We start from the raw sequence: 27287 nt of genomic DNA, 5'->3' as shown, positions 1-27287 counted from the left end.
GAATTCGAATAATATTAGTAATCAAGAGCAACTGTATAAGCCATACAATCAAAAGTTACGTGAAATGAAACGTTTAAGATAATGATGAAGGATGAAGGATCACGACCAACGGAGCGACATGAAGTTCACAATAGCTTAAAAAAAAGCAAAGAAAGGAGAAGTTGAAGAAAGTAAAGGAAGTATCAGGCTTAGTTACGTTAAGAGACGGAGAAGGTGTCAGACATAGTGCAAGTTGAAAAAGATTAGCTAATAAGAAAGGAGATGTCAGATGACAGTAGAGAGAAGTAAGAAACGACGATAACCAGTTAAGGAAGAAAGATGATATCGTCAGATGATAGCAAAGATTAAAAGTCGTAGATTGTGCTTATAAAAGGAAATACTCATAGAAGTACGAATGAAATAAGTACGTCATTAAAGGTGTAATCGATACGTCGTGACTATTCACGTATAAAAGAGACAAGTAGCGACTCGATGACGATTAAGAATGAGACAATAAAGTTGGAAAGTATCAAGTGAGGATTAATCGACGCTAATGATGATCAGGAAGATCACAACCAGTTATACAAGACGTCAGGATTACGATATCGGCGATACGCCTCGAGCCACACTATTTTAGAAAGATGACCAATAAGACAAAGGTAACAGTAAGAAGATTTTCATTTATGCTCCAACAGGAGATTACTATGAGCAAGATAGATAATCGATTAATGATGAGTACGAAGTCACAGCTATACGTGGAGAGCTAAGAGCTGAGTAAGAGAAAGGACATGACTGACGTATAGTAGTGAATAACAAGGAAGGTATAAGAATAATTGTAAGGTCCCAATAAGTTTTATGAAAATTCGAGGACGAATTTTTATAAGGGGGGAAGAATGTAATACCCCAAAATAATTAATTAGCTAATTGGACCACGTGTCCAGTTTTGAGTCGCGGAAGTGGCGATATTGGAAAGTTTTCCGATAAATAAGTTTCAAGTAGGTCGGTTTTGAGAAATTAACTATGAGAAAATTAAGGTTATATTTCAATTCTAAAGTTAGAGTTGGAATTAATAGGGAAAATGTCAAGAAAAGTCTAAAATGAAGTACAGGGACCAAAGTGGTAATTTAGCCACTTTGTGTCGAAAATAGAAATATTGGAATTTGACGGGAAAGTACTAATATCGAGATTTGTATTATTTATCGGATATAAATAATACGTATAAGTCGTAATAAAAGAGTTTATTGATTTAGCTATGGACTAAATCGTAGGAAAGAAAAGTTTGAAAGATAAATTGTAACAAGGAAAGAAAGAAAGGACCAAAACGGACTTTTAGCCATCTAATATAAGGATTATCATTTGAATGAAGGAAGGCATCAGAGAGTGAGGATCCAGAAGCTTCATTTTATATCGATCAACTTCGTTTCTTTACGGTTTCTTCGTTCGACGTCCGATTCAAGCGATTTTCGCGGCCATCTCTTCGGAATTAAATCCTCTACTGATCTTGAGCTTTATTTCAAGGTAAATCTTCGGATTTTTGGTGCTAAAAGCAAGTTTATAGGCTGTTTTAATGAGATTGTGATTTTGGATTGAAATTGATGTTTTCGGGTTTACTATGACGTTTTTGAAGAAACCGAGATATGGGTATTGAGCGTGGGTATGTTTAGCACGTCGGGATTGTGGCGAAACCCCGGAAAATCTGATTTCCGGGGCTGTGCACGTGGTACACGACCGTGTACCACGGGTGCACGAACGTGTACTGATGTACACGAACGTGCACCTAGCGAGGTACACGATCGTGTACTGAAGTACACGAACGTGTACTTCTCATGGTACACGAACGTGTACAATGAGTACACGAACGTGTACCCCTGAGGTGCACGAACGTGTACTCAGTTGCACGATCGTGCACCCGTCAAAATGCACAATGTGCACCCTAACTCGCCCCCACGCGTATACAAACTATAATTGACCTAAGTGTTTGACGTTTAGGGTAATTGGACGTGGAAAGACGGATTTCGGACTTTGAGAATCATTAATCTCGAGATTAGCTCGACGTTTTAGGTAAATTATAAAATGGAGAACGTCAAGGACGTTAAGCGATTCTCAATTATGAGAAATAGTATTCGCTAAGTCGTTTATACGACTAGAGATATTGAATACGTAAATAAGTGTAAAACAAAACTAAATCCTAAAACTTAAAAGTATTATACGTATAAGAATATGAGAATCACGTCTAACTATTAACGATTTATCAGACGTGTCTGCGAGTAGTGAAGTCAGTAGAGGCGGACTAGCAAGAGCGTACTATCAGATCGATCATATCATTTCTTGGATTGCGGTCACTGTGAGTTGCACTTTACTTTCGTGTATTATCGATTAATATTATGTTGATATCATACTATATATATATATATATACTGTTTATATGCATCGCACTATATATATATATATATGAATTGTTGATATGCTACATGTTTTGATTAAGTTTTAATGTACGAGAACCTAGTATACGATCCAACGAAACTAGCTACCTATTGGGTGTCAATAGGCTGCGTGATCACCAGTAATCGAGTCAGTCTAGTGTGTCTGACTATAAGATATGATTTGAGATGCATGCATGGTTTGATTATGAAAACTATGATATGAATGCTATACGAGAGTGAACTCGGTTACAGTGTAACCTGAGCCCCGTATCTAGTAGGTTGGACCTACCAGTGGGTTGGACCCACCTCTTTGGGATTAAGAGATATGTTCTGACTGACGTGGTTGAACGTGAACGCTCCCGGGTCAGACTAATGGAATCAGTATGATTTGAATAATAGTGAGTTACGTTATGTTTCAGGATTATAGTTTCGAAAGGATCGAGTACTTGTTCATATGTATTTTTATATTGATATTGATTTGAAATGCGATGCTATGTTTTTAAAATAATACCGTTAGTAAACTGTGAACTCACTCAGTATTTCCCCAAATACTGACCCCTCACCTTTGATGTCTTTCAGGTGCTTAGCTTGTGGACTTAGCTAGAGACCAATTTTGAAGTCCAGAAGTCAGCTGTATATGTTAGTTTCTGACTTCTGTGAGTGCTGCAGTAGTGGTCCTGTGTCAACAGAATAGTAGCCTAGTCAGCAGTTTATTTTGATTGTATATATCAACTGCTGTATTTGTCTATATGCTTTTTGATAGGCTACGTACGTTGTATGTGATCCACGGCCCCAGATGCCAGTGGGATGTTTGAAACACTAACTGATGTATATAGTACCGCGAGGCCAGTTCGTACAGGGTACGGTAACTAGAGCCCGCGAGGTTTTGAAACAGTTAGTGTACATATTCGGTTATATGTTATATATATGTATATATTTGCTTCCGTTGTTTGTTGTTATTTGTTTATATTATATTTGCGAAAAATAAATTGTGATTTTAGGCTTGCTACGGGTTCCGGAGCTACCACTCCCGTTCCCTAGCGCCGGTTGCGGCTCAATAAATTTTGGGTCGTGACACATATGAACACAACATCGATTATAATCCGGATACAAATCAAATCGCCATCGAAAACTCACACGACACTTGCGACACATACAAGATACAAATCCAACCCCAATTAAAGTTTTACATTTGCTCAGTCCATCTTTAATAATCCAAAACTAAGTCGGAAACACAACGAAACCATGACGGAAAAATACGGGATATTACATTCTCCCCAACTTATTAAAAATTCGTCCTCGAATTTAAAACAAAACTACTGAAGTAGACACAACGAAAAGTTTTTGTAACAAGCTGAACAAAACGCATCTAGCCATCGTGAAACCTCAAAACATTTTTCAACTAAGTAATCATAAAAGCAAAACTATATATAAGTTAAACCCTATTGAGTTCCATTAAAAAAAATGTATAGACCATAAACTTTTTAAAACCATTTTATGAAACAACTTTTAAGAAACAAAATAGCACGTAGCCGAGTCAACCAAGACTTCCAAGCTTACATCACGTGTCGGGCAACCCAAGTCTATCCCGACCCAAAAAAACCACAATATAAACCAATGTTTAAAATCCGGAAGTTCCTTTTATAGAACAACATGAAGTTTGAAAAAAAACAACGGAACTCAACATTACTAAACTAGTCAACAGTTTTCATATATCGAACAATTTTAAAAGGTCACAAAACCTTAATACTACCTTCCCCTTAACATAAAATGATAACACTGCTTCTAGGTGAACCCAATCGAGGTAAAACAAACTCTCTCGTATAAAACTCAACTGTATTACTTAGAATGAACAAAAACGAACTTCGAAATTGAAATCTGAAACTGATTCGCAATAAGCGGCCACAAATCACTTATAGACACAAATTTCTGATCTAGCAACTTGGTGCTCCAATTATTACTCAATCAACGCAATGTGAATGAACAATAAATTTCTAACTGAGAGTCACAATTATTTTGTACCAGAGTGGCTTCCAAAACCAGCTCAAATCTTATCTACAATAAAAAACCTCAATATCAAAATACAAGATCAAGCACTAAGATCAACTGTAGTTCTTACAACTCCAACCCTATCATCAATTAGGGATACTGAAGAACACAAGCTGATAAATCCTTGCACTTTACAACACTTACTTACTCCCACTTATAAAATCTCGACATCAAGATAATCGATAACAAATTCCAATAAACTTCAGATAATATTTTGGTTCCAAAACAAACACTACAAGGAATCATCTAGTCCGAACGACTAACACCCAAACTGAAAACAATACCATTAACCTTGAGAATCATGAAACACAAAAACTTATACCGTTATTCCCAAGAAAACATGAACTTAACTCATAATAATAGAATATTCATAATAGTAATAAACAATCTCCATCACAATAATTATTCCAATCACTTAGAAACATAACGCCATAACTAAACTGGACATACTGCATCTCACTTAAATACATAACTTAAAATATCATCGCCCACACTAAGAGTTCAACAACAGTCCCAAACGATATCGAAACATTACGATAATACCATCAATAAATAAAATCGATCAACCAATCATGGTTGTCGTAACCTATTAACCGCGATTCTCGATTCTCGAATTAGCTAACTCATATATCCAAATAAAACACAAATTCTCCAATTTATTCAATCAATCGACTATAACCTCATATACAACGACAGATCAATAAGACCAGTTTACTACGACCGGATTGTTAGTTATGCTCAAAACCAACCCCTGTGGGTATAAAATATTTTAATACAAAATATTTTATATACAAAATTTCTCACCCTGTTTAAAAGACTCTACGTCTAACACCTCCTTTTTCATTAAAAATCGAAATATCTTTACCGTTGAAAAACCATCGCTTTTGCAAACCCTTGAAAATTTTCAAAATATTCACATTTTAGATCTGAAAGTTTCCCTGCTTTTAAATACGTTGCAAATTTATGGAACAATACAGCTGATAAAATTTATGTTCTCTTTAAACCAAACTTGCTAAAACACTTTTTAAATAGTTTATACTTTTCTCTTAAAATTTAAACCGTGGAAAAATCATCCATCTTCGAAATACATATAAATGTTTCAAAATATTAAAATTTAAATTGTATCTAAATTTTTGCTCTTAAACAAAAATACAATTGAAGAAATCGCTCAAGCGAAAAATTTATTATCCCTTATGAATCAATTTTGACAAAATTTCTCCTTTTCCTCAGAAAGGTAAAATCATCAATGTAAACCTCTTGTTTGTAAACATATATTTATCTCAATACACCAAAATACTTGGACAAATTTCAAATCTAGAAAGATAAAGTTTATTTTAAAAACATAGTGTATACACACACATGAACATAACCAACATCCTTAATCCACAAATCCTTAAATCACAAATTGGAAATTATCACGAAAGCTTTCTATTCTAAATTACTCTATACCGCACTTAGCACAACTCAAATCTCGAGCGCAAACCTCAAGCCATTATTACTTTCTAAGAAGCACAAGATTCTGAAAACGCAGATCGATCTCTAATAATGTAATCGTCCAAAATTCACCACCATCATCACAGAGTATTTGTCTAGCTACCTCTCGGTAACAGTTTCAAAATCATTTGAAATTCCACAACTTTATAAATACATTTATCACGATGTGATTCGCGAGTTTGTTTCAAAACATCTTTCTCAAATCACTTTATCAAAAATCCCATTTTACATAATTGTGCGCCAGGGTGATGACATCTCTCATCCCCAAAGAGTTGCATCCAACCCTAATCATTATTATGCACGTGTTGCATGTACTATTATGCATTATGCATTATCAATTTTTGATATATCTTTTATTTAGTGGACATATTCAGTGTTCAATGCAATCCTATTCGTGACATTTCAAATGCATGTTCATGATATGTCTGAGCACAATTACGTTTTGAAAATAGTTCAAATATTTTAACAAATCAGCCTTTCAAATTTATTCCACAATAAAACATTTGCTAGACGTTACACTCTGTGAGATGTGCACTCAATAAACTTAAAATATTACTCAAATTCCTTACTTGCAACCTAACAACATTCGATGCTATATAACAACTCATCCTAATAATTTCATTACAACTCTACCATATAAGATATCCCACTAACCTCAATTCATACTGAGCTTATTCCCAAATAGTATAGCACATAAAATACGTTCCTATAAAATTTACCGCTAGCTCTTGCATCGCATCCTCAGACTTGATGGAAACACCCGTGTATTAATACGATGGTCTATCTTCTCAGTTCAGAGTTTCCAATATCTGTTCTAGGATAATTAGAAATCATCAGCAAATTTAAGGGAATATTTCCCTCATTTTTCTCGATATCGAAACCCAAAGATTTCCCCACAAATCATACATCAAGGTAAGCCAACCTTGACTCACGTGATACTCCACACGAAGAGACAAACAAATACAATCAACTTAGTCCAACAGACAAGCGAGTTGTACAACGAATTTTATGAACCACAATTCACCCAAGCATGCCATTGAACATAATTAACCCCAAACATACTTAAAAGATAAATCAGGACATGCCACAATAATTTTTTTTTAAATCGCATTACAAAATCACCATGTAATTACATCATCCTTTAATAGTACGCTTCAAAATTCGTTTTGAAATTTGAAGTCAAATACGAAAATTTCCAAAAATTTAGTTGAGCCCCACAGTTAAAACTAAATCACTATGTATAAAAAAAATCTCTTCTTATTTATCAATTTCTTTAAAACGGATACCCAAGTATCTCAAACCATAAAAATCATCGAGTTAGCAGAGTCATTAAAACTACCAAGCTCAACTCCTAAATTTGGATGACCCAAGTCGAACCCAAAACAAACGTTTATAAATCGTATTCAAAATATTTGCAAATCCGGAAAATATTTTAATAAAATTTACATCCCTTAAAATTTTAGGAGCACCAACGTAAACCAACCGCTAAATGGTAATGCAAAACTCAAATGGGAAATCTTTGATTTCAAACAGCCATTTCGTTAACCCTAAAATTCAAATACAAGAAATTCTTTTCACTGGCAACATTACCAAAAATCAAAACTTTTAAAGAATTAGTATCAAACTTCTCTTTAATTCTGTGTCATAACATAAGTCGAATAAAAATAAATTTGTCAATGAAAATCCTTAAAGCAAAATGTGGTAAAACTATGTGTGACCACAAAAAAAACGTTTTAAAGTTTAATCCAAAATTTCAACCATCACGTAAAATAATTGTAACCATACCATATATTCTAAATCGTTTCAGGCATAAACGCCAAGGTTTATCAAACAACATCATACCCAAGTATGAGTTTTAGAAAAATTTACCAACCTAAGATTTCCCGAGAAATTAAGTAATGGTAATCACCCAAGTGAAATAACCTCAACTTGATATAACACAACAATTAACACCCAAGTGAAATAAATTGTCAATTATAGCATCAACACCAAATAATTAAAGACTGACAGACATCACCTATAGGATGTAGGCTGAAAGTTTGAAAACAAAAGATGACGTTTTAAAAGACAAGACACGAATCCTATTTCCGCAGTAGTTCCTAAGACACAACATAGCTTAACAGAGTAAACACATAGCATGCAAATGGCCTTGGTTTGAAACCAAAGCTCTGATACCAAGTTTGTCACGACCCATTTTCATGAATCGCGACCGGCGCTAGGGTATGGGTAATGTAAGACCGAAACCCGTAGCTAGCCTTTCATTTAACATATAAACATATAAACCTGCAGAAAACCAATGCTCGAGGGCAACCGAGACTTCAGCCTAAAACTAGCAGTTATAATATTCAACAGTTAATATAACATGCTTATCCAATTTCGAGTCTAAAATAGATTTATCATAAATCAATGTAAATGATATAACATGCCAAAGCAATATAACCAGTCGAACCAATCCGACAAAATATATAATAATAATAAAGACGTCTAGTTACTACTGCGGTCTAAGAATAAAACAGTTTTACAGTTTTATTAAAAATAAAAGGAATCTCCGAGGAAAAGTAAATGCGGAGATCACCAGACTCTCTCAAATCATAACCCTGGGGAAAATTGGGAAAACAACGGGGTCAGATATACTGAGATGAGTTTATACCACTATCTACATTTATTAAGTGGAAAACCTTTAAAACCGTTTAAAACATTTAATAACGATATTACGAATAATAGTTGGAACCCTAATCCACAATTCTAAATAATAACCATAATCCAATAGGCCTGGTCCCGAGAGCTAAGCTACACCGAGTTACCACTGACCACACTTTTACCATATCCAGAGTCCCGAGAGCTGTGCTACACCGAGTTACTCTATTTGGTCCCGAGAGCTATGCTCACACCGAGTTACCATATTTCCATAAATAACTTACCCAGATCATTACCGGTGCGCACGCAGTCCTAATGATGCCCATTAGGTAGCATGTTCCAACTAGAAGCCATAATATAAAAACAGTTCGAAATATACGTACAGTATATATATTTAATATTAAAATAACAATTTACTTAATAAAGCGGTAAATAGTAAGTACAAACTCACTACTTGCTAATCCACGTGATAACCGGCAAGCAACTAATCCGGGTTCGCCTTTGGAGCACGAACAGTAGTCGGGTCTAGAAAATATAAAATAATTATTAAAAACAGACCCTAACTCTAGAGAGTACTAGACACCACATAGGACTAGCACAAATAACACGTCAGAATAAAACAATCCAGAATGACACAAAAATACCCAATAGGTAGAAACGCCCAATTAATACAAGTCTATTGAGTTCTCGCTTAAAAGTCTATTTCATAAATATTATTTAATAGTCTTTAAATAATAATTAATTTCCAAATAGTGGGTTAGCCGAGTTACCAATAACTACAAGACTAACCTCACTTGTCGGGTGACCCAAGTCTAACCCCACTCAAAATATTTTATCAAAAATATAATTCAGAATTTTATAATTTCCAAAAATAACTTTGATAAAATAAATATAGTCGTATCCAATTATAAACCATAGTTTACAATTATAGAAATCACTTTGGCAAAATAATAAATTTAAATTTAAAACGGAACCAAATAGCTTTAACTTCATGTAACCCAAGTTACAACCAATTAATTAATTCAATATATAATTAAATGGCTAAATTATAAATTTATCCAAATCGGCACGCTAAACCAAAAATCTCAAAAATGATAAATTAAATATAAATACCCAATTCCCATTTATAATAATAATTTTAAATTAAAATCATTTAAATTATAATAAGGTTATCATTATTTCTAGATTTAAAATAATGTTGACAAAGTAATTTAAAATTATAAATAATGATATCATCAAGATGCCAAATTATAAGTCGAAACTAAATCCGAAAATTAAAACCAAATCAAATAACAATAGATTTAAAATAATTAACTAAAATTTAACTTAGGGAATCACTTGGTTTTTAACACGATAACTTAAGGACCACTCTAGTCCTTTAACCATCACTTTTACACAAACCAAAATAACACCAAATTGTTCCTGCCATTAACAGTACACCCATTAAGCATAAATCAATCTTTAATCAATTTCAATTCAAGAAACAAAACAACATTATGAATCCCGCCAACCATCATTCCTCTATCAAACAATTTGGACAACCACAGTAACAATCAAAGGCTAATCAATTTATAGATAACATATCAATAATTAAGAATAAAAACCAAAACACATAAATGGAGGCCGAACCAAATATCTCAGAGATACGGAATTGAAATAACGGATCAATAACGAAGGACTCGCAACACTTACAATCTAAACAAACCCAAATCACCAAGAATAATGGATCAAATGAGGAACCCAAGCCAGTAGCAACACTCGGGAAGAAACAGCCAACATGAAAACACAACATAACGAACAAACAAGAGAGTTCGACGTACCGTATAATTCCGACGCTTTAGGATTTCCAAGGACAACGAGTTTAGAGATTGAGACGTAACCAATCTCAATATAACTCTAAAATAATAACGAACACAATTATGAAACGGTTGGAACGATATCGAATGAAAGAATAACGAAGAATTGACATTAATAACTTACTGGATTTGGGAGGGATGGGAGGAATGATGAAGACGATACCACATGAAATTCTAGAGTGCAAGACGGCTAGGGTTTAGTTTAGAAAACAAAAGAATGAACAAAATAGGGTTTTAAAATTGTAAGAGGTCTATTTAAATAGCTGAAATCCCGTAACAGCACAGTGCACGTTCGGGCCCTCCATCGATTCTCCAAATCGCATCAAATTTTGTCCAACGGTCAACTTTATGTCGTGCACAGCATATCCGAAAATGAGCCCGATCCAACCGTGCAATTGAGAGATATGGATGTTTTATCAAAACATGACAGATTCAGAAGGCATACGAACACAACATCGATTATAATCCGGATACAAATCAAATCGCCATCGAAAACTCACACGACACTTGCGACACATACAAGATACAAATCCAACCCCAATTAAAGTTTTACATTTGCTCAGTCCATCTTTAATAATCCAAAACTAAGTCGGAAACACAACGAAACCATGACGGAAAAATACGGGATATTACACCAGTTTTCCACAAATTTCATGTTGGGCTGCATAACTACTGCCATAAAACACCAAAATTCTACAATCTACATTCAAGGCAATATAAAAAAGCATCTCTCAGTAAAATTCATACTTACAAGAATCCAAAAAGAGTTCAATAAGCGGTAAATTTCAGTCACTAATCATCGTCTTCGTCTTCATTGTCACTGTCATTTGAGTCTTCTAGTACATCAGTGTCGGCATCATCATAATTGATCGTAGTATCATCCTCCTCATCGCTAGAATAAATCGGGTTTGAGTTTTGACCTTGAAACATTTGACCAACATCAACTTCATCCGGTAATACATCTATAGGATGCAAGAGTTCCAAATTTTCACCACCATTTTGATCGACTTCATGACTATTATCTGCCTCGTATTGCTGATAGGGCTCATCATTCAATATTGAATCTTCATTGCACACTTTTTCCTTTTCTGGCACATCAAATATATTCCTGTGAAATGATTTTTGCACAATTTTCCAATGACCTCCATTTTTCATATCGCTGACATAAAAAACCTGCTGTACTTGAGAACTCAACACGAAAGAATCACCTGTATACCATTTACGGCTCACATTAACAGAAACTAAGTTGCCATCTGTTTTAATTCCATTTTTATCGCCAACATCCCACCAATCACATTTAAACAAGAAAACATGATTCCCATTAACATATTGGAGGTCAATGATATCTGTTAGCACACCATAAAACTCGATTTCTTTCGACTTATGCTCTCCCGTTACTGAAACTCCATTATTTTGAGTCCGACGAAAATTATCACGCTCAACTGTGTGAAACCTAACTCCATTGACAATTATCCCATTGTACCTAGCAATTCGTATATCAGGACCTAATCCCAACGCATATATATGATCTGTTGCTGCAACCAAACCAGTAGCACGTAAGCGTCCAACCTGAAAAATAAGTTTAATGGTGAAATTAGAGGCATAATTAAATATTTAGTACTTTTATAGCATCATACTTACACACTCCTTGAACCAACTGGCAAATCCTGCCTGGTGTCTTTTTGCACATCTATAACACTTTCCTTTTGTAATTCTTCAATGTGAATCCTGCTTAACGTTTATAAAATTAGATAAAAAGTGTAAAATAAAGCTATTTTGAAACTATAAAGTCTTTGTTTTTTCAAAATAAAATAACTTACTTAAGATATTCATCAACATCCTCACAATTGTTAAGCACATACCACTGCAATTTTTCAAAATCAGAATGGGATAACGTTTTATATTCTGTAGCTCCTAAAGGTCTTGCATTGTTTGAAAATATGGAAAATCCATTTTCCACTCCTATTTGCACAGGAAAATTATTTCTCTCAACGCGATTATATATTGTCTCAACACCATGAAAATACAGTGAACAAAAGTTCAAACATTCTTTAGTGATATACGCTTCAGCAATTGAACCCTCCGGTCGAGCTAAGTTACGTACATAATTTTTCAAAGTACGTAAGAACCTGCACAACAAATTTGTTGTAAATGTGAATAAACCATATAGATATATAAAAATTAGTTAAAACTGCAGCAAGAAAACTAAAAATAAAATTTCCTTATCAACTAACCTCTCAATAAAGTACATCCACCTATAGTGAACAGGGCCTCCTAATTCTACTTCACGTGGCAGATGAATTGCCAAATGCATCATTACCACGAAAAAAGATGGAGGATATATCATCTCAAGTTTACATATTATCAAAATGATATCGCTCTGCAACTTTTTAACTGTAGATCTTTTTAAAGTCTTCGAACAAAGCTCCTTAAAGAAGGAGCTCAACTCTGATAATGCAGTGTAAACCTCACTACGCAAAGACCCACAAATTGATGCTGGAAGTAACCGTTGCAAGAATATATGATAATCATGGCTTTTCATCCCCATAACTTTGCAGTCCTGAACACTTACACATCGAGAAAGATTGGAAGCATATCCGTCTGGCAACCGGATTGACTGCAACCATTCGCAAAACTTTCTCCTTTCAGGCTTCGGTAATGTATAACAAGCAAGTGGCATAAAAAATTTATTTCCCTTTTGCTGTAAATGTAACTCTTTTCTTATACCCATTGCTTCTAAATCCATTCGAGCCTTAATGTTATCCTTAGATTTTCCATCAATATTCATCAACGTACCCAATATATTTTCACATATATTCTTCTCAATATGCATTACATCTAAATTATGACGTAATTTTAATGTTTTCCAGTAAGGCAATTCAAAGAATATACTTCTCTTTGTCCAATTGAGCTCTTCAGGACCACGTGCACGCTTTTTTTGGTTAGGTGTCTTCCCAAAAACAAGGCTTTTTGGAAGCAAATCTAATTGCCTTAGAACTTCATCTCCTGACAACTCTTCAGGCTTTGACCCGTGCTCTGGTTTGCCATCAAATTTTCTGCTTTTTCTCCAAGAATGTTGGGCATGTAAATATCTCCGATGACCCATGTAACATTGCTTCACTCCATTTTTTAATGTTAGCGAACACGTCCACTTATTACACACAGGACATGCCAATTTTCCTTTTGTGCTCCATCCAGATAACATTCCATATGCTGGAAAGTCATTTATTGTCCATAATAATGCAGCATGTAATTGAAAATTCTTACCGCTATATGCATCATATGTTGTCACACCGGTCTCCCATAACTCTTTTAACTCATCAATTAATGGCCTTAAATATACATCGATATTATTTCCGGGAGATTCCTTACCAGGAATAAGCAAAGATAGCATCAAAAAATTCTCCTTCATGCATTTCCATGGTGGTAAGTTATATGGCGTCACAATCACCGGCCACATGCTATAACTCGTGCTCATATTTCCAAAAGGGTTAAATCCATCACTAGCAAGCCCAAGTCGCACGTTACGAGCATCTTTGCCAAACCAAGCATATTTCTGGTCAAAATCTTTCCATTCCGTAGCATCAGCTGGATGTCTAATCGTATCATCATCTACACATTTCTCCTTATGCCACCTCATATTTTCACCAATATCTTTAGACATAAATAACCTCTGAAGTCTAGGTACTAAAGGGAAGTGTCTAAGAATTTTTTGAGCAACCTTCTTGCGTTTTCCGAAACCTAATTTCCATCTAGGGGCGTTACAAGTTGGACACGTGTCAAGATTTTCATTTTCCTTCCAAAATAGCACACAATCATTTACACAAGCATCAATAGTTACGTAACCGAGTCCTAAATCACGCATCAATTTTTTAACCTCATAACTTGAGCTTGGAAGGGTTTCTCCTCTCGGGAGTGCATCCTTGAACAACTCCAAATTCGAAAAAAATGACTTATTACTAGAATTTGTGAGTGCTTTGATATTAATCATCTTAACAAGAAAAGAGAGCTTTGAATATTTTTGACTTCCAGGATATAGTTCACAATGAGAATCATTCCACAATTTAGCAAATTTTGCTACTTCTCCTTCTAGCATGTTATTATCTTGATTGGGAAGTCTGTCTTACATGTCGGTGTCCATAAAAGTTGCATTACACATATCATCTAACATTTCTGAAACATCATTTCCACTATCCTCCAATTCATTGTCCGAATTAATAGAGCCATCTAAACTATCACGAGGTTGAGAAGTCTCACCATGGTGCACCCAGTTTGTGTAGTTTTCACTAATTCCATATTGATATATATCCATTTTTACTTCTTGCAATGGCTTCAAATAAATATTGATGCAGTTCTTGCATGGACATCGAACTCTGCCATTTGAATCAGTAAAGTCTTTTGCAACATTCAGAAAATTTTTGACCCCTTGAATATAACATGAACTAAATCGGTACGACGTCATCCAACTTTTGTCTGATGGCGTCCCTTTAATTCCAAAATAATATATTAGGCAACATCAATATTTGGTACAAATCTATCAATTGAAAATATAATTAAAACTTACCCATTACAAATCAGATACCGTTAGCTATTTTAAAAATATATCCAATTTCTTTCCCTGAACTACCTGCAGTTCTAAAACAAGGCTAACATTTGGTTAGTGTTACTGTTAAAACATACTCGAGGTCAGCCTATATAGTCGACGAATTTTTAAACTTAACTCGAGTTTATACGTCGTTTGCAATGTTAAACTCGATGTCATGCTTAATAGTCGACGAGTTACATCCTTAACTCGACTTTTTTTATCTCTGTCAAAGCACAAACTTGATGTAAGTCTTAATACTCGACGAAATGGAAGCAAAACCTCGAGTTCTTGATTTTACTGAGCTAATAAACTCGAGAATAGGTGATAAGTCGTCGAGTTTTAAGCCCGACCTCGAGTTTGTACGAATCAGTTAAAAATTTAAATTATCAATTAAACAAATAAGCAATTTGAATGTGAAATGCATCCTACATTAATCAATTTAGTCTCTTTTCATAAGTTAAAAAATACCTGGACAAATAAGCATCAACAAACACAAATCAATGAAAGTGCGGCGGCGTGAGAAGCGTACAAACGTATGGAATTGATGCGGTAGTGTGGTGTCAATATTCAGCAAAAAAAGTTTTTCCCTAATGAAGAGTGCTTCGATTAACCTAATTTGGATATTTGAATCTTAATTGTCATATACCTTTTTTTATCAAAATAAAATATAATTTCATAACCCATTTAAACCTGTTATCATAATTTTTTTTTTCAATTCCATGGTGACAAAACATTTATTAATCACAATATCATTTAATTTCGCTTAATTGCTGAAAAATAAAATTATTCACAATAGTTTTACATATTATGATAAAATTTATTTTATCATAATAACTGTATTTTTAATATACAGTGACAAAACAGTTTTTGTCAAAACCCATTGTCACAACAAACACAATTAATTGCTATAGTGACAAAAATATTTGACACAATATTTAATTATCACAACATTATATAAGTTTAATTAATTGCTGAAAAATAAATTCGTTACAAAAGTCTTTAAATATTATGCTAAAATTTATTTTTTCATTATAACTGTATATATTTTCTATTTTACCATTTATTTTCTGCAATTAGTTTTTCTTTCTCTATTTTGTGTGTATTTTGTGTTTCATAAGGTTGACATATGGTCAATAAACGGTTTATTTACGGTTATTATAACTATAGTTTAAAATACAGGCACAAAACATTTGTTTTGGCAAATTACTTTGTCACAACAATATATTTACTTTTTTATATAGTGACAAATAAATATGACACAATAAATATTATAACTGTCTTTTTAAAATATCGGAACCAAACATTTGTTTTGGCAAAATATTTTGTCAGAAAAACAAATTTACTTTTTTTATTGACAAATAAATTTGACACAATAAACAGTAGTGGAAAGAGTTTTTTTCGAGTTATTCCTTAACATATATATTTTCTGCACTTCCTTTTTCATACTCTATTTTGTGTTTTATAAGGTTGACATCAGGTCCATATGCAGTCGTTATAACTGTAGGTTTAAAATACGAAAACAAAACATTTGTTTTGGCAAAATACATTGTCACAAAGACATATTTACTTTTTTATAAGTGACGACAAAATTTGACACAATATTAATTTATTACAATATCTTTTATTGGCAAAATACTTTGTCACAACAAACGTAATTAAATTTTATAGTGACAAAATATATCTAATTGCTGCAAAATAAAATTTGTCACAACTTTTTTAAATATTATGATAAGAATAATTTTGTCATAATAAAAATATTTTAAATTACGGCGACAAAACATGTTTTTGTCAAAATAGTTAGTCACAACAAACATAATTATTTTTTATAGTGACAAAAATGGTTGACACAATATGTATTTGTCGCAATATCATTTCATTGAACTCTCATTGTGACAAAATAATTTTTTTTGTCACAACTAACCTATTTATTATGACAAAATATAGTTTGTCACATATTTTTTTGTCACAAGAAGCCAAATTTTTTGTAGTGTGATCAAATGTAGTACATACCCTCTGGATTTTCCAACAAGTATTTGTACAAGAACCCTAGGCACTATATTTCAAATATCTGATGGAAAAGGAGGGCAAAAGGAATGGATAGTTAGAGCATTACAGAGAGAGTACGGGATGGATTTGAGGGAAGGGTGGGCTTGTTTTTCGCAAGACAACGGTTTGTCCGTAGGCGATGCGTGTGTTTTTGAGCTGATTGATTCAAGAATTTTGTGTTTAAAGCTTCAATATTTGATGCATAAGTATATGTATCAGCTTACAAAGTTGTACTGCAAGCAAAACTGATTTTGCTGCATTTTGCTTAGCTGTTATTCTTATGAAACAGCATTATTTGTGTTGGCTAAAGGTTATCCCTATTTTCGATATAACATAAACTTTAAATAAGTAAGTCTAATGTTGGGTATTCAGTGGCTTGTAAGAATATGCAGAACTGTTCTCAAGCTAATCCTGGAAGCAGCAGATCATCCAAGTTCAGAAGAATAGAGTTTGAGCATTACTGGACTTTCAAGAGAAGCAAATGGGCTTTAAGAAAATCATTAGCATTATCTGTAAAGGTAAATGGGCTAAATAAAGTTGCTAAATTCTGAAGCTCAAAATGTTTTGTTCTCTTCTTTTCTCAAAACAGTTTTCTTTGTATGACATCAGCAAGATGTCCTTTTCAAAGTCACATGAACACAAGAAGAAAAACATTCCTCTGATTTATTTGCAACGGTTTTTCACAAGCAATCATTTTCTCTTTCTTGTATTGCTTCTAGAAAATAAATAGGTGGCAAATCTGTTAAAAGAAATCTTTGTAAATATCTGAGGGCTTTTTGGAGAAAAGGTTTTTCTATAAATAGACCATCTTCTTCACCTTTCTCTTTAAGCAAGATTTCTGAGTAAACAATCTTTTTAAGCTTTTCAATGGAGTTTTTAATGTTTTGCTAAAAGTTGTTTTTTACTCTTCGTTTTTAAATCTGAGCTTCATTATTTGGTGCTTTACTTAACTCTGTTTACTTGATAGGTTGATTTGTATTCAACGAGTTATTTTGCACAAACAGTTTTTTTTTTTGATAAATGGTAATTGTATTAGCACTACCACAAGATGTGATAGGCGAGAAAAACTAGCATTAGAATCTTATGAAGAATTCTAGGCAACAGCATACATCATTACCACCAAAAATAAAATGTGGGTTATGATATCTATAATGAATCACACCCTTATTAATACATTGAAAAATCAAATCATTGTGTCTCGAAGCTTCATTGCGAAAAACCATCTTATTTCTTGCCTTCCATAATTTCCAAATGCTGAAAAACCAAATTATTGCCCAAAGATGTTTGTATTCTGAATTTTCCAAATCCATCCATTGATAATAAAAGCTCGCTATATCTCCCGGCATCGTCCAAGCCACAATACCAATCTTGATAAGAAGATTCGACCAAAAACTCCAAGCCAGCGGACAGTAAATCAAAATATGTAATGTTGTTTCGATCTCAGCACAATGAATGCAGTAACGCTAATCTTCTCCAAGAACTCGACGCTGAACAAGAAAATCCTTCGAAGTTATTCGCCCACGATGAACAAGCCATGTAAAGAGTTGTAGCCTTGGAGGAATGTTATGCTTCCAAACTTTCGATAAGAAGCAGTCCCGTTGCTGACACGAAGCTGTGAACAGCTTAATGAAACCCGCTGCTGTATAAACAGCTTTACCGCACCAGAAAATAGTATCTATGTGGTTGGAGAGAGCTACGGGTTGCAGCAGATGGGTGAGAAGATGAAGGGACTCCGATTCACCAATTCTTAATCTTCTTTTCCAGCTGAAGTTCCATGAAGGTAGACCTGAACCTAAAGTTGCCGCAGTTACCAAGCTCAAAACAGTTGCAGTAGGTTGACGAGATAATCTAAACAGATTTTGAAAATCCATGCAAAGAGGTTTCACTTGATTGTTTAGCCATAAGTCCCTCCAAAATAGAACATCTGAACCATTCCCAACATTAAAACTGATATGAGCTGAAAATAAATTCCAAATCTCGACGTTAGACACGCAAAGCTTCCGAACACCTTTCCAAAGCGACGACAAATGTTGATTACTTGGGTCTAAAACATCATTCCAAGAGTTCAATCTAGAGCTTGAACGAGTAACCAAGAACCAAAGCGAATCTTTATCACAAGTTAAAAGCTTCCAAACCCATTTTAGGAGTAAGCTTTGATTCCTAAGCCGAAGAGAGGGAATAGTTAGACCACCGAAACAAATAGGTAAACAAATGTCTTTCCAAGCAACTTTACAAATCCCTCTCGAAGAAGCCGAACCCGACCAAAGGAAATTCCTTATATATCTATCCATAGAAGCTAAAACTCCTGAAGGAATGGCAAAGCAACACATAGAATAGACATGCAAACTGCAGAGAACCGATTTTATCAAAATTAAACGACTGGCAGGAGACAATAAATTAACTTTCCAAAGGGCCAAATGAGAAGAGAAATTCTGGAGGATTGGGCTGAAATGAGACATAGCCAAAATTCTCCGGGAGAGAGGTAACCCAAGATAAGTAATAGGTAATTTGTCAATATTGCAGTTAAGAATAGAGGCGGCAGACACTATATCCTCATCAGACACATTCAAACTTATGATAGAGCTTTTTTGATAGTTTATATGCAAGCCAGAAACTATCTCAAAGCAACGGAGGATGCGGAGCAGATTGCGAACCATAGTCAAGTCATTAGGAAGGAATAAAATAGTGCCGTCCGCAAACTGCAACAGAGACAACGAATCTTGACAGCCATCAATTAGAACACCCTCAATCATCCCCAACTCCTTAGCCTTATCCATGATAACTTTAAAGCCCTCTGTTGCAATAACAAAAAGCATTGGAGAAAGAGGGTCGCCCTGCCTTACCCCTTTTTCCATAAAGAAATTGTTTGAAGGGGAACCGTTAACCAAAACTGACATCTGCGAGGAGGACAAAAGACTAGAAATCCATTGGATCCAAGTACTATTAAAGTTCATACGCTGCATAACTTCCATGATAAATTCCCAAGAAATACAATCGAATGCTTTCTGAAAATCAAGCTTGATTAGAAACGTCGGATCCTTGCTTCTAGAAACAAGATGAATTACCTCTGAAGCAATCGAATGGCAATCATGAATGTTTCTGCCCTTGATGAAGCCAAATTGATTCTCGGAGATAATCGTTGGTAAAAGAGGGGCAAGTCTATTCGCAAGAATCTTGGAGAGCAGCTTAAAGATTCCATTGATAAGACTTATAGGTCGGAAATCTTTTATGTCGATAGCTCCTTTTAATTTCGGAATGAGGATCAAAAAAGCTGTGTTCAGCCCTGAAGGAAAGGTACCCGAATAATGAAAATCTTGTAGGAGCTGGAAAATGTCATCCCGCATAAGATGCCATGCACGTTTATAAAAAAACATGTTAAACCCATCCGGACCCGGAGCTTTGTTATCATCACAATGCATAACAACTGAAGTTAAATCTTCTAAAGAAAAAACCGAAGTCAAATCTTCCCTTTGAGCTGCAGATAGAAACTTGAATGGAAGGAAACTGAGAGAAAAACTAACCGGGATACCTCTTTTATAGAGACTACAATAATAAGAGCTGATCTTAGTCTTTATATCCGTAGGTTCTGAATAACAAATACCTTCTATTACTATCTCTGAAATCTGGTTGGTTTTAGCGTGAATGGAGGCCGCCAAATGAAAAAATGATGTGTTCTTGTCCCCTAAGAGATTCCAGTTCAACCTAGATTTCTGAAGCCAAACAGTTTCCAGTTGCTTAGAAAGATCAAGTAATTCATTTTGGAGTAATGAAAGGGAGGAGAAGTCGTCATGCGTCAAATCTCTATTATCTGCCGAATTTTCAATGTCCAAAATGTTGTGATTTACAGCATCAATCTTTTGATTCAAGTCACTAAAAATGTTCTTATTCCAAAAATAAATAAGCTTTCGAAGCTCCCGAAGCTTCCTAACCAAGGAATAATGACCACGAAGAGTGAACCAACAAGTGTCCAGAAAGGAGAGGAAGTCTGGATGATCCAACCACACATTAAGAGAGCGAAACGGCCTCGGACCCCAATCAAACTTAGCAACAAAAGAAAAAAATAGAGGCACATGATCTGAGAAAGAACGGGGCAACGCTTGAAGCTTACCATTCGGCCAATGGTCTATAACTTAAGGTGAAGCAAAACACCTGTCAATTGTAGATTTAGAAATTCTGTTCTGCCAAGTAAAGAAACGCCCTTGCAATGGAATCTCTATAAGCTGAGCCTCATTAATAAAGCGAGAGAAAGCAAGCATAGAATCTGAAAAAGAAGAACAGTTAAGCCTTTCTAAAGGATCAAGAATTTCATTAAAATCCCATGAAATAAAACACACCCTGCTGCCATTAAATTCATTAATAATATTCAGCCAAATTATCGATCTCTCCAACAGACAATTAGGAGCATAGATTACGATAAATCTGATTGGTAAAGAGCACCAATCGAAGTCAATGGAAATCCATCTATCCGAAGTCTCAATTCTGATTGGAGTAATCAAATTTGAGTTCCAAATACAAGCCAATCCCTCTGAAGAACCATTCGAGCCCGTAATACAATAATCAAAATCAAAATTCGGCCAAAGTTTCCTAACCAAAAAATCACCAATAGTTTCTTTTTTGGTTTCAACCAATCCCAAAATAGCCAAGTTATTATGAGAGACAAAAGAGCGAATGGCTCTTTGCTTACGAAAATGACCAATACCACCACGACAATTCCAAGTAATAAAATTAAGTGTGCTTATCATTAAAAATATGCAAACCTCGAAGAAAATCACTTCAACAGTGATTAATAGGATCCTTGATAATGTCTTTAACTAGCAGCTCCACTATCCCAGCTTCATGTTGTCTATCAAAGAAGCCCAACTTCACTCCCGTTTCAAACGTCAGGGCTGCTTCTAAAATTGTTTTTGGGCATTGAGAATCTCGTTTGTCTCCCATGTTTGCTGCAACTGAGGATGGCGAGAGGGCAATGCTTTTACTGCGGTGTGTTACATTTCTTAAGTTCCAAGAGAATAATGGGCTATCAGGAGCTGTTGAAGACAAAGGAGTTGTTGCTGGTTTGTCACGTGATTTTATAACTGCTGGGAACGAGGTGAACGACTTGGAGTCGTTATTTGAATCTGAGACTGTATCAGAGGAATTAGCCGTAACAACCGGAAACTCTGTTTCATGGGCATGAATAAGAACTGATTTGTCCTTGATCATAACTGGAATAATGCATTCAATACATGAATATGTTGCTGAAATTAGGACTGAACCAGAATCCATGCGATCTTTCGAAAGAACTGAAGGGTGAACATCGATTGCTTTGCCCAAGCTATTTCCAATAAATAGAAACAATTCTTCTGACCAATCTGAAATCGGAACGCCAGATAAGGAGACCCAAACAAATCTTTCATTCGATGGACTGTATTCCTCCCAAGGAATAATTGCTGAAAATAGAGCAGAATATTTCGTGAAATCACTTCTGAAACGCAACATGTAAGCTTCCGAATGAAATCGAATCAAAACGAAAGTACCTCCCAGGAAAGAAATTGATTCAAAAACAATTTCCAAATCCAACATGGATTCATTGATATTCAACAGCTTTTCTAAGCTTAGAACAGATACAACTAGGGCATTGAATTTATGGTCTGGCATACTCGTGGTGGCATCAAAGATCAGCGGTGGATTAGTGACGACTTGAGCATAAGACCTGTTATCGCGAATCGCAGGTGATCTTGGAGATGAAGGTCTGCTGATAGGGATCTTTGCTGGGGCTGCTATAACTTCACGCTGCATGGTTTTAGGGGGTGAGGGTTTAGGGAACTTGGCACGGAAAGCCCTAACCCTACAAGGTCCGATGAAAATCTGATTCAATTTGCGTAGTGTCCTCTCAACATTACGGTCATCAGCAATTCGTAGAAATCCAAATTTCCTCTCTAACCGATTTCTTCTTCGTGCTAGGGTTACCTTTCCCTTGGTATCAAATTTTGCAAAAAGCTTTTCAATGTCATCATAGAACCAATTCTCCGGGTAGTTTTCGAAGTAGATAACGGCTGGATGATCATGGGATGTAACAGACGAATCACCTTGCTGTTTCCTGTTCACCTGAAGAAAGGTCGGCGTTGACATGGCCGGAGCTAGAGGAGCTAGGGTTTTGTTTTCTTTGAAGTTCGTCTTTTTTGGTTTGTTTTTTCAAAAACACAAAGATTTTGTAAACACCTAGGTGATAAGTTTACTGGGTTTAAGTTTTCTGGATCTTGGTAAAACCAGTGGTTGGAAAATCAGACTAGAACGGGTAGTGTTTAGTTCTGTATTCCAAGGTTGTTGTTTCTTGCCTGTAAAAGAAACTGGATAGTGGAATTCCCAAGAGGTGTTTCTTGGGGAGTGGATGTATGCAGTTGCAGAACCACTATAAAAATTCAGTGTTCTTCATTTACTGTTTATCTGTTTATTTCCAGTTTAACTTTAACAATATTTATATTAGCTTCAAGATATTTTTATAAGCTATTTCTGCGAAAGTTTTTAATTCTCAATTCCCCCCCCCCTCTTGAGAAGCCATCTGGACCAACAATTTGCTTTAAAAGATGAAATTATGTGTTGATCTTTTTTAAAATTTACTACTATAATTTATGTAGTTTTCTTTTATAATAATGGACTCTGAGATATCGAGACCTTTATAAATTCTTAATACCGATCAGATATTGCTTGATTGGCCTAATTTATGTATTTCTGTTGTTTTTAGCATATATCTATGGTGTATTTGCAGTGTTTATGGTATATTTACAGTGTTTATGGTGTATTTGCAATGTTTTTATTATATACACTATAAAAACACTATAAAAATGCTATAAAATATAGTACATATACATTATTGTTACACTATAAAAACACTATAATTACATTAAAGAAACTCAATAGATACACTATAATAGTTACACTAAAAAACACAATAGAAAAATAAAAAAAAATATCAAAAGAAAAAATCTATTAAAAAGATAATAAATCATTAAAAAGTGAAAAAAGGTATTTGTGAAATTAAAAAAAGGTATTTTTCGTAAAAAAAAGTTAAAAAAGTAAAGACAAAAAAAAAACAATGTAAAGTTGTAAATAAAATAGGAAATAGTGAAGTGTAGGAAATTCCCTCATAGTAAAATCCTATTTGTTTTTTTAATTTTAACGTTTTTAATACTTTGTGCAAAGTTGAGGGGGTAAGGTCATCTTTGTTCTATTGTTTTTACACATTCTCTCATACATATTACATATTCTTTCTCACACACATATATCAATTTTATCATTAATAATACTATCATATTATATAACAAAAGATTATATTTTTTTCTCACCTATTAAGTAACTATTCTACATACTTTTAAATATTGATCATTTGTAATCATATTTCACACATAATTTAAAAAAAAGATTATTTAAATACTTTATCATACTTTTAATTTATCAAATTTTAGATTATATATTTTTTAATTTAAATAATTATAATCATTAGAAATTAAAAAATTCGAACAAATCTGGTTGAACCGGTCGAACCTTGAATTCTTGTGAACCCGGTTTGATTTTCGGTCCGATTTTAAATATATTACTAATTGAAAAGGAAAAAATGGAATATGAAGATTGTGTTGGAAAAAGAAACCATAAATTCATGGTATTAAAAATAAATTTTAAAAATATAAATTGATTAATATTTTATTGAACAAAGTGATTATTAATGATAATTAAGAAAAGTAATACTTCCTCCGGTCTATAATATTTGTCGCATTTGAGAAATTATTTTGGTCCATAATATTTGTCATATTATAATATCAAAAGAGCATTAATTGCTATTTTTCCATCTTTGTCCCCCATTAATTTATTGAAAGAATACAATAAACAAATAAAAATAGTAGTCATAAATGTAAACAAGTTTCAATGTAAGGTTAACTTAGTAAAAGTGTTTACAAATTAAGACATATTAATTGTTTTCTTAATTCTTGTGCTAAAGGCAAATGAGACAAATATTATGAATCGGAGGGAGTAAGAGTAGTTGAAAATTGAAATTAATGAAAAATAAGATTAACCACAATACAATTCAAAATAAAAACTTAATTCATATTTTAAAACATTTAGAATAAGAAGTTTGTCTATAAATAATAATTATTTAAACCAAACTAAAAAGATTTCATATCAGATTTGTGTATCTTTTGTGTGCTACTGACTACCAAGTTTTGTCTTTAGCATTGCATGAAGATTACTTCTTGAAGTTGTTTATTTTGCTTGTGTCAGTTGCTTTGCATGCAACTCTTATAATTAGTATTCAGTTTTGAACCTTTTATTTGCTGTGTAATTGCTCTATAAAATAGATTGATTCAATGAAGAAAATATTCCAGCAAATCCTTCTTTTCTCCATTTTAAACTTAGAAGCTAACAGTGCCGGCCGGTGCCGGTCAAGAAGAGGACAATGCCTTCGAAAAAGCCGCTGCCAGTGAAGTTCTTGATACATGTAGACCGACGTTGCATGCAAAAGAAAAGGCTGGTATGCATGCATAAACTAACATTAATTGTTTATATTTCAACTGTTTTTAATACTGTTTAGAAACTTAAAAACACTAATTAAATTGAATGATTATACAGATGCTTCCATTTTTTACAAGGAGTTTTCGCAAGGAATTTAGAAGCTGTAAATTTGCTACACTTGGTTTTCCAAATGGGTTTTCAGTGAGAGTTGGATTATCAAATATGAAGAATCGAAAGGCTCGCATTGACATTGCTAAACTGGTGGAACTTGGTTATATACATAAAGGGTTCATTATGGGATTCACATACAAAGGTGTCTCATTTTTTAAAGTTGCCGTATTTGATCCTTCTCAAGCTTTTCTTCAAATTGAATACCCATGCAATGTTACCAAATTTAGTAAGCAACATTTCAGCCATAAACAGACTCGGTTCTGTAACAATGAGGAGACTGATGATGATCAAGAAACTACATCTGATGATGATGATGATGATCAAGAAACTTCAGACGGTGATGATGATGATGAAGATAGAAAAGGTTTCTTAAAGAAGAAAAATAAGTTTAAGTCTTCGGTGGGTCAAAGAACTAACAAAGATGGCAAAAGAGTTGCTACTCGTGATGATTATCGATCACCAAATATCATGAAGAGCAACCGCAAAAAGGCTACTACGAAAAATGGTTCAAATGACGATGACCAAGAATTTACAAGTGATGATGATGATGATCAAGAACCTATAGGTGGTGATGAAGATAGGAAGAAATCTTCGAAAAGGAAAAATAAGTTTAGATCTTACATGAATCAAAGAACTAAGAAACATGGCAAAAGAGTTGCTGCTGGTGATGATTATGTGAAGTGCAAGCGAAAAAAGTCTATAGGTATGGAAAAAAAGTGCAAGATTGAAAAAGAGGAAACAGATTCAGGTGAAGGAAACGGTTCAAATAATTTCTGTTTTTGTTTTTATTTTAGTTTGAATTCTGTTTCTGAATTCTGTTTATATTATAGATGAAAATGAATCTTCAGCATGTGAAAAAGAAGCAGAACTCATAGTCTCGAAAAATTTCGAGAGCATCTACTTAAATTTGTCTCCGGAAAGCAAGAGGGCAGTAGACGCAGCGAAAAGATACAAGCGAACAAGTCCTGCTTTCATGACCGTCATCAGAACGCTACAGAATAAGTGTAGCTTGGTAAGAAATTCCTATATATTGATGCTCAAGAAATTCCGTTCTTTTATTTTGAGTTTCGGGATTTGAGAGATAGATTTTGTAATCTTGATTGAATGCAGTACATACCTGCTGAATTTTACAACAAGTATATGTACAAGATTTCTAGAGACAACGTGAGGATTCAAACATCTGATGGAAAAGGAGGTCGAAAGGAGTGGTTAGTTAGAATATGCCGGAGAGAGCAGGGGATAATTTTCACCCAAGGGTTGGGTCGCTTTTCGAAAGACAATGGTCTGTCCGTGGGCGATGCGTGTGTTTTTGAGCTGATTGATTCCAAGAATTTTGTGTTTAAAGCTTCAATATTTGATGCATGAGTCTATGAATCAGATTACAAAGTTGTACTGGAAGCAGAACTCTGCATTTTGCGTAGCTGTTATTCTTCTGAAACAGCATTATTTGCTTTAAAACATAATATTATTTGTTGATCTGTTCTAAAATTTACAATAATTTATGCAATTTTTCTTATATAATAATGGACTCTGAGATATCGAGACCTTTATAAATTCTTA

At 34.1% G+C, this 27287-nt stretch overlaps 3 protein-coding genes across 3 annotated transcripts; 1 reads left to right on the top strand and 2 right to left on the bottom strand.

Annotated features, from left to right (window-relative positions):
- Nucleotides 1-11901: 11901 nt before the first annotated feature.
- Nucleotides 11902-14303, bottom strand: LOC130015560 (uncharacterized). The gene is made up of 4 exons (XM_056105918.1): nucleotides 12673-14303; nucleotides 12259-12567; nucleotides 12080-12166; nucleotides 11902-12007 (listed from the first exon to the last, which is right to left on the bottom strand). Exons 1-4 carry the CDS (start codon nucleotides 14301-14303, stop codon nucleotides 11944-11946), a joined length of 2091 nt encoding a protein of 696 aa, XP_055961893.1. The 3' UTR covers nucleotides 11902-11943.
- A 122-nt stretch (nucleotides 14304-14425) lies between these two features.
- Nucleotides 14426-15398, bottom strand: LOC130015459 (uncharacterized). Its single transcript, XM_056105671.1, has 2 exons — nucleotides 15003-15398; nucleotides 14426-14923 (listed from the first exon to the last, which is right to left on the bottom strand). Exons 1-2 carry the CDS (start codon nucleotides 15004-15006, stop codon nucleotides 14562-14564), a joined length of 366 nt encoding a protein of 121 aa, XP_055961646.1. The 5' UTR covers nucleotides 15007-15398; the 3' UTR covers nucleotides 14426-14561.
- Nucleotides 15399-25500: 10102 nt separating this feature from the next.
- LOC126683104 (uncharacterized) lies at nucleotides 25501-27128 on the top strand. The gene is made up of 4 exons (XM_050378939.2): nucleotides 25501-25575; nucleotides 25674-26475; nucleotides 26558-26739; nucleotides 26838-27128. Exons 1-4 carry the CDS (start codon nucleotides 25501-25503, stop codon nucleotides 27090-27092), a joined length of 1314 nt encoding a protein of 437 aa, XP_050234896.1. The 3' UTR covers nucleotides 27093-27128.
- The last annotated feature ends 159 nt before the right edge of the window (nucleotides 27129-27287 follow it).

The sequence above is a fragment of the Mercurialis annua genome, linkage group LG5 (assembly GCF_937616625.2).
Source record: "Mercurialis annua linkage group LG5, ddMerAnnu1.2, whole genome shotgun sequence".
NCBI lineage: Eukaryota > Viridiplantae > Streptophyta > Magnoliopsida > Malpighiales > Euphorbiaceae > Mercurialis > Mercurialis annua.
The sequence above is the reverse complement of the archived record's forward strand: the minus strand, read 5'-3'. Positions and strand labels throughout refer to the sequence as shown.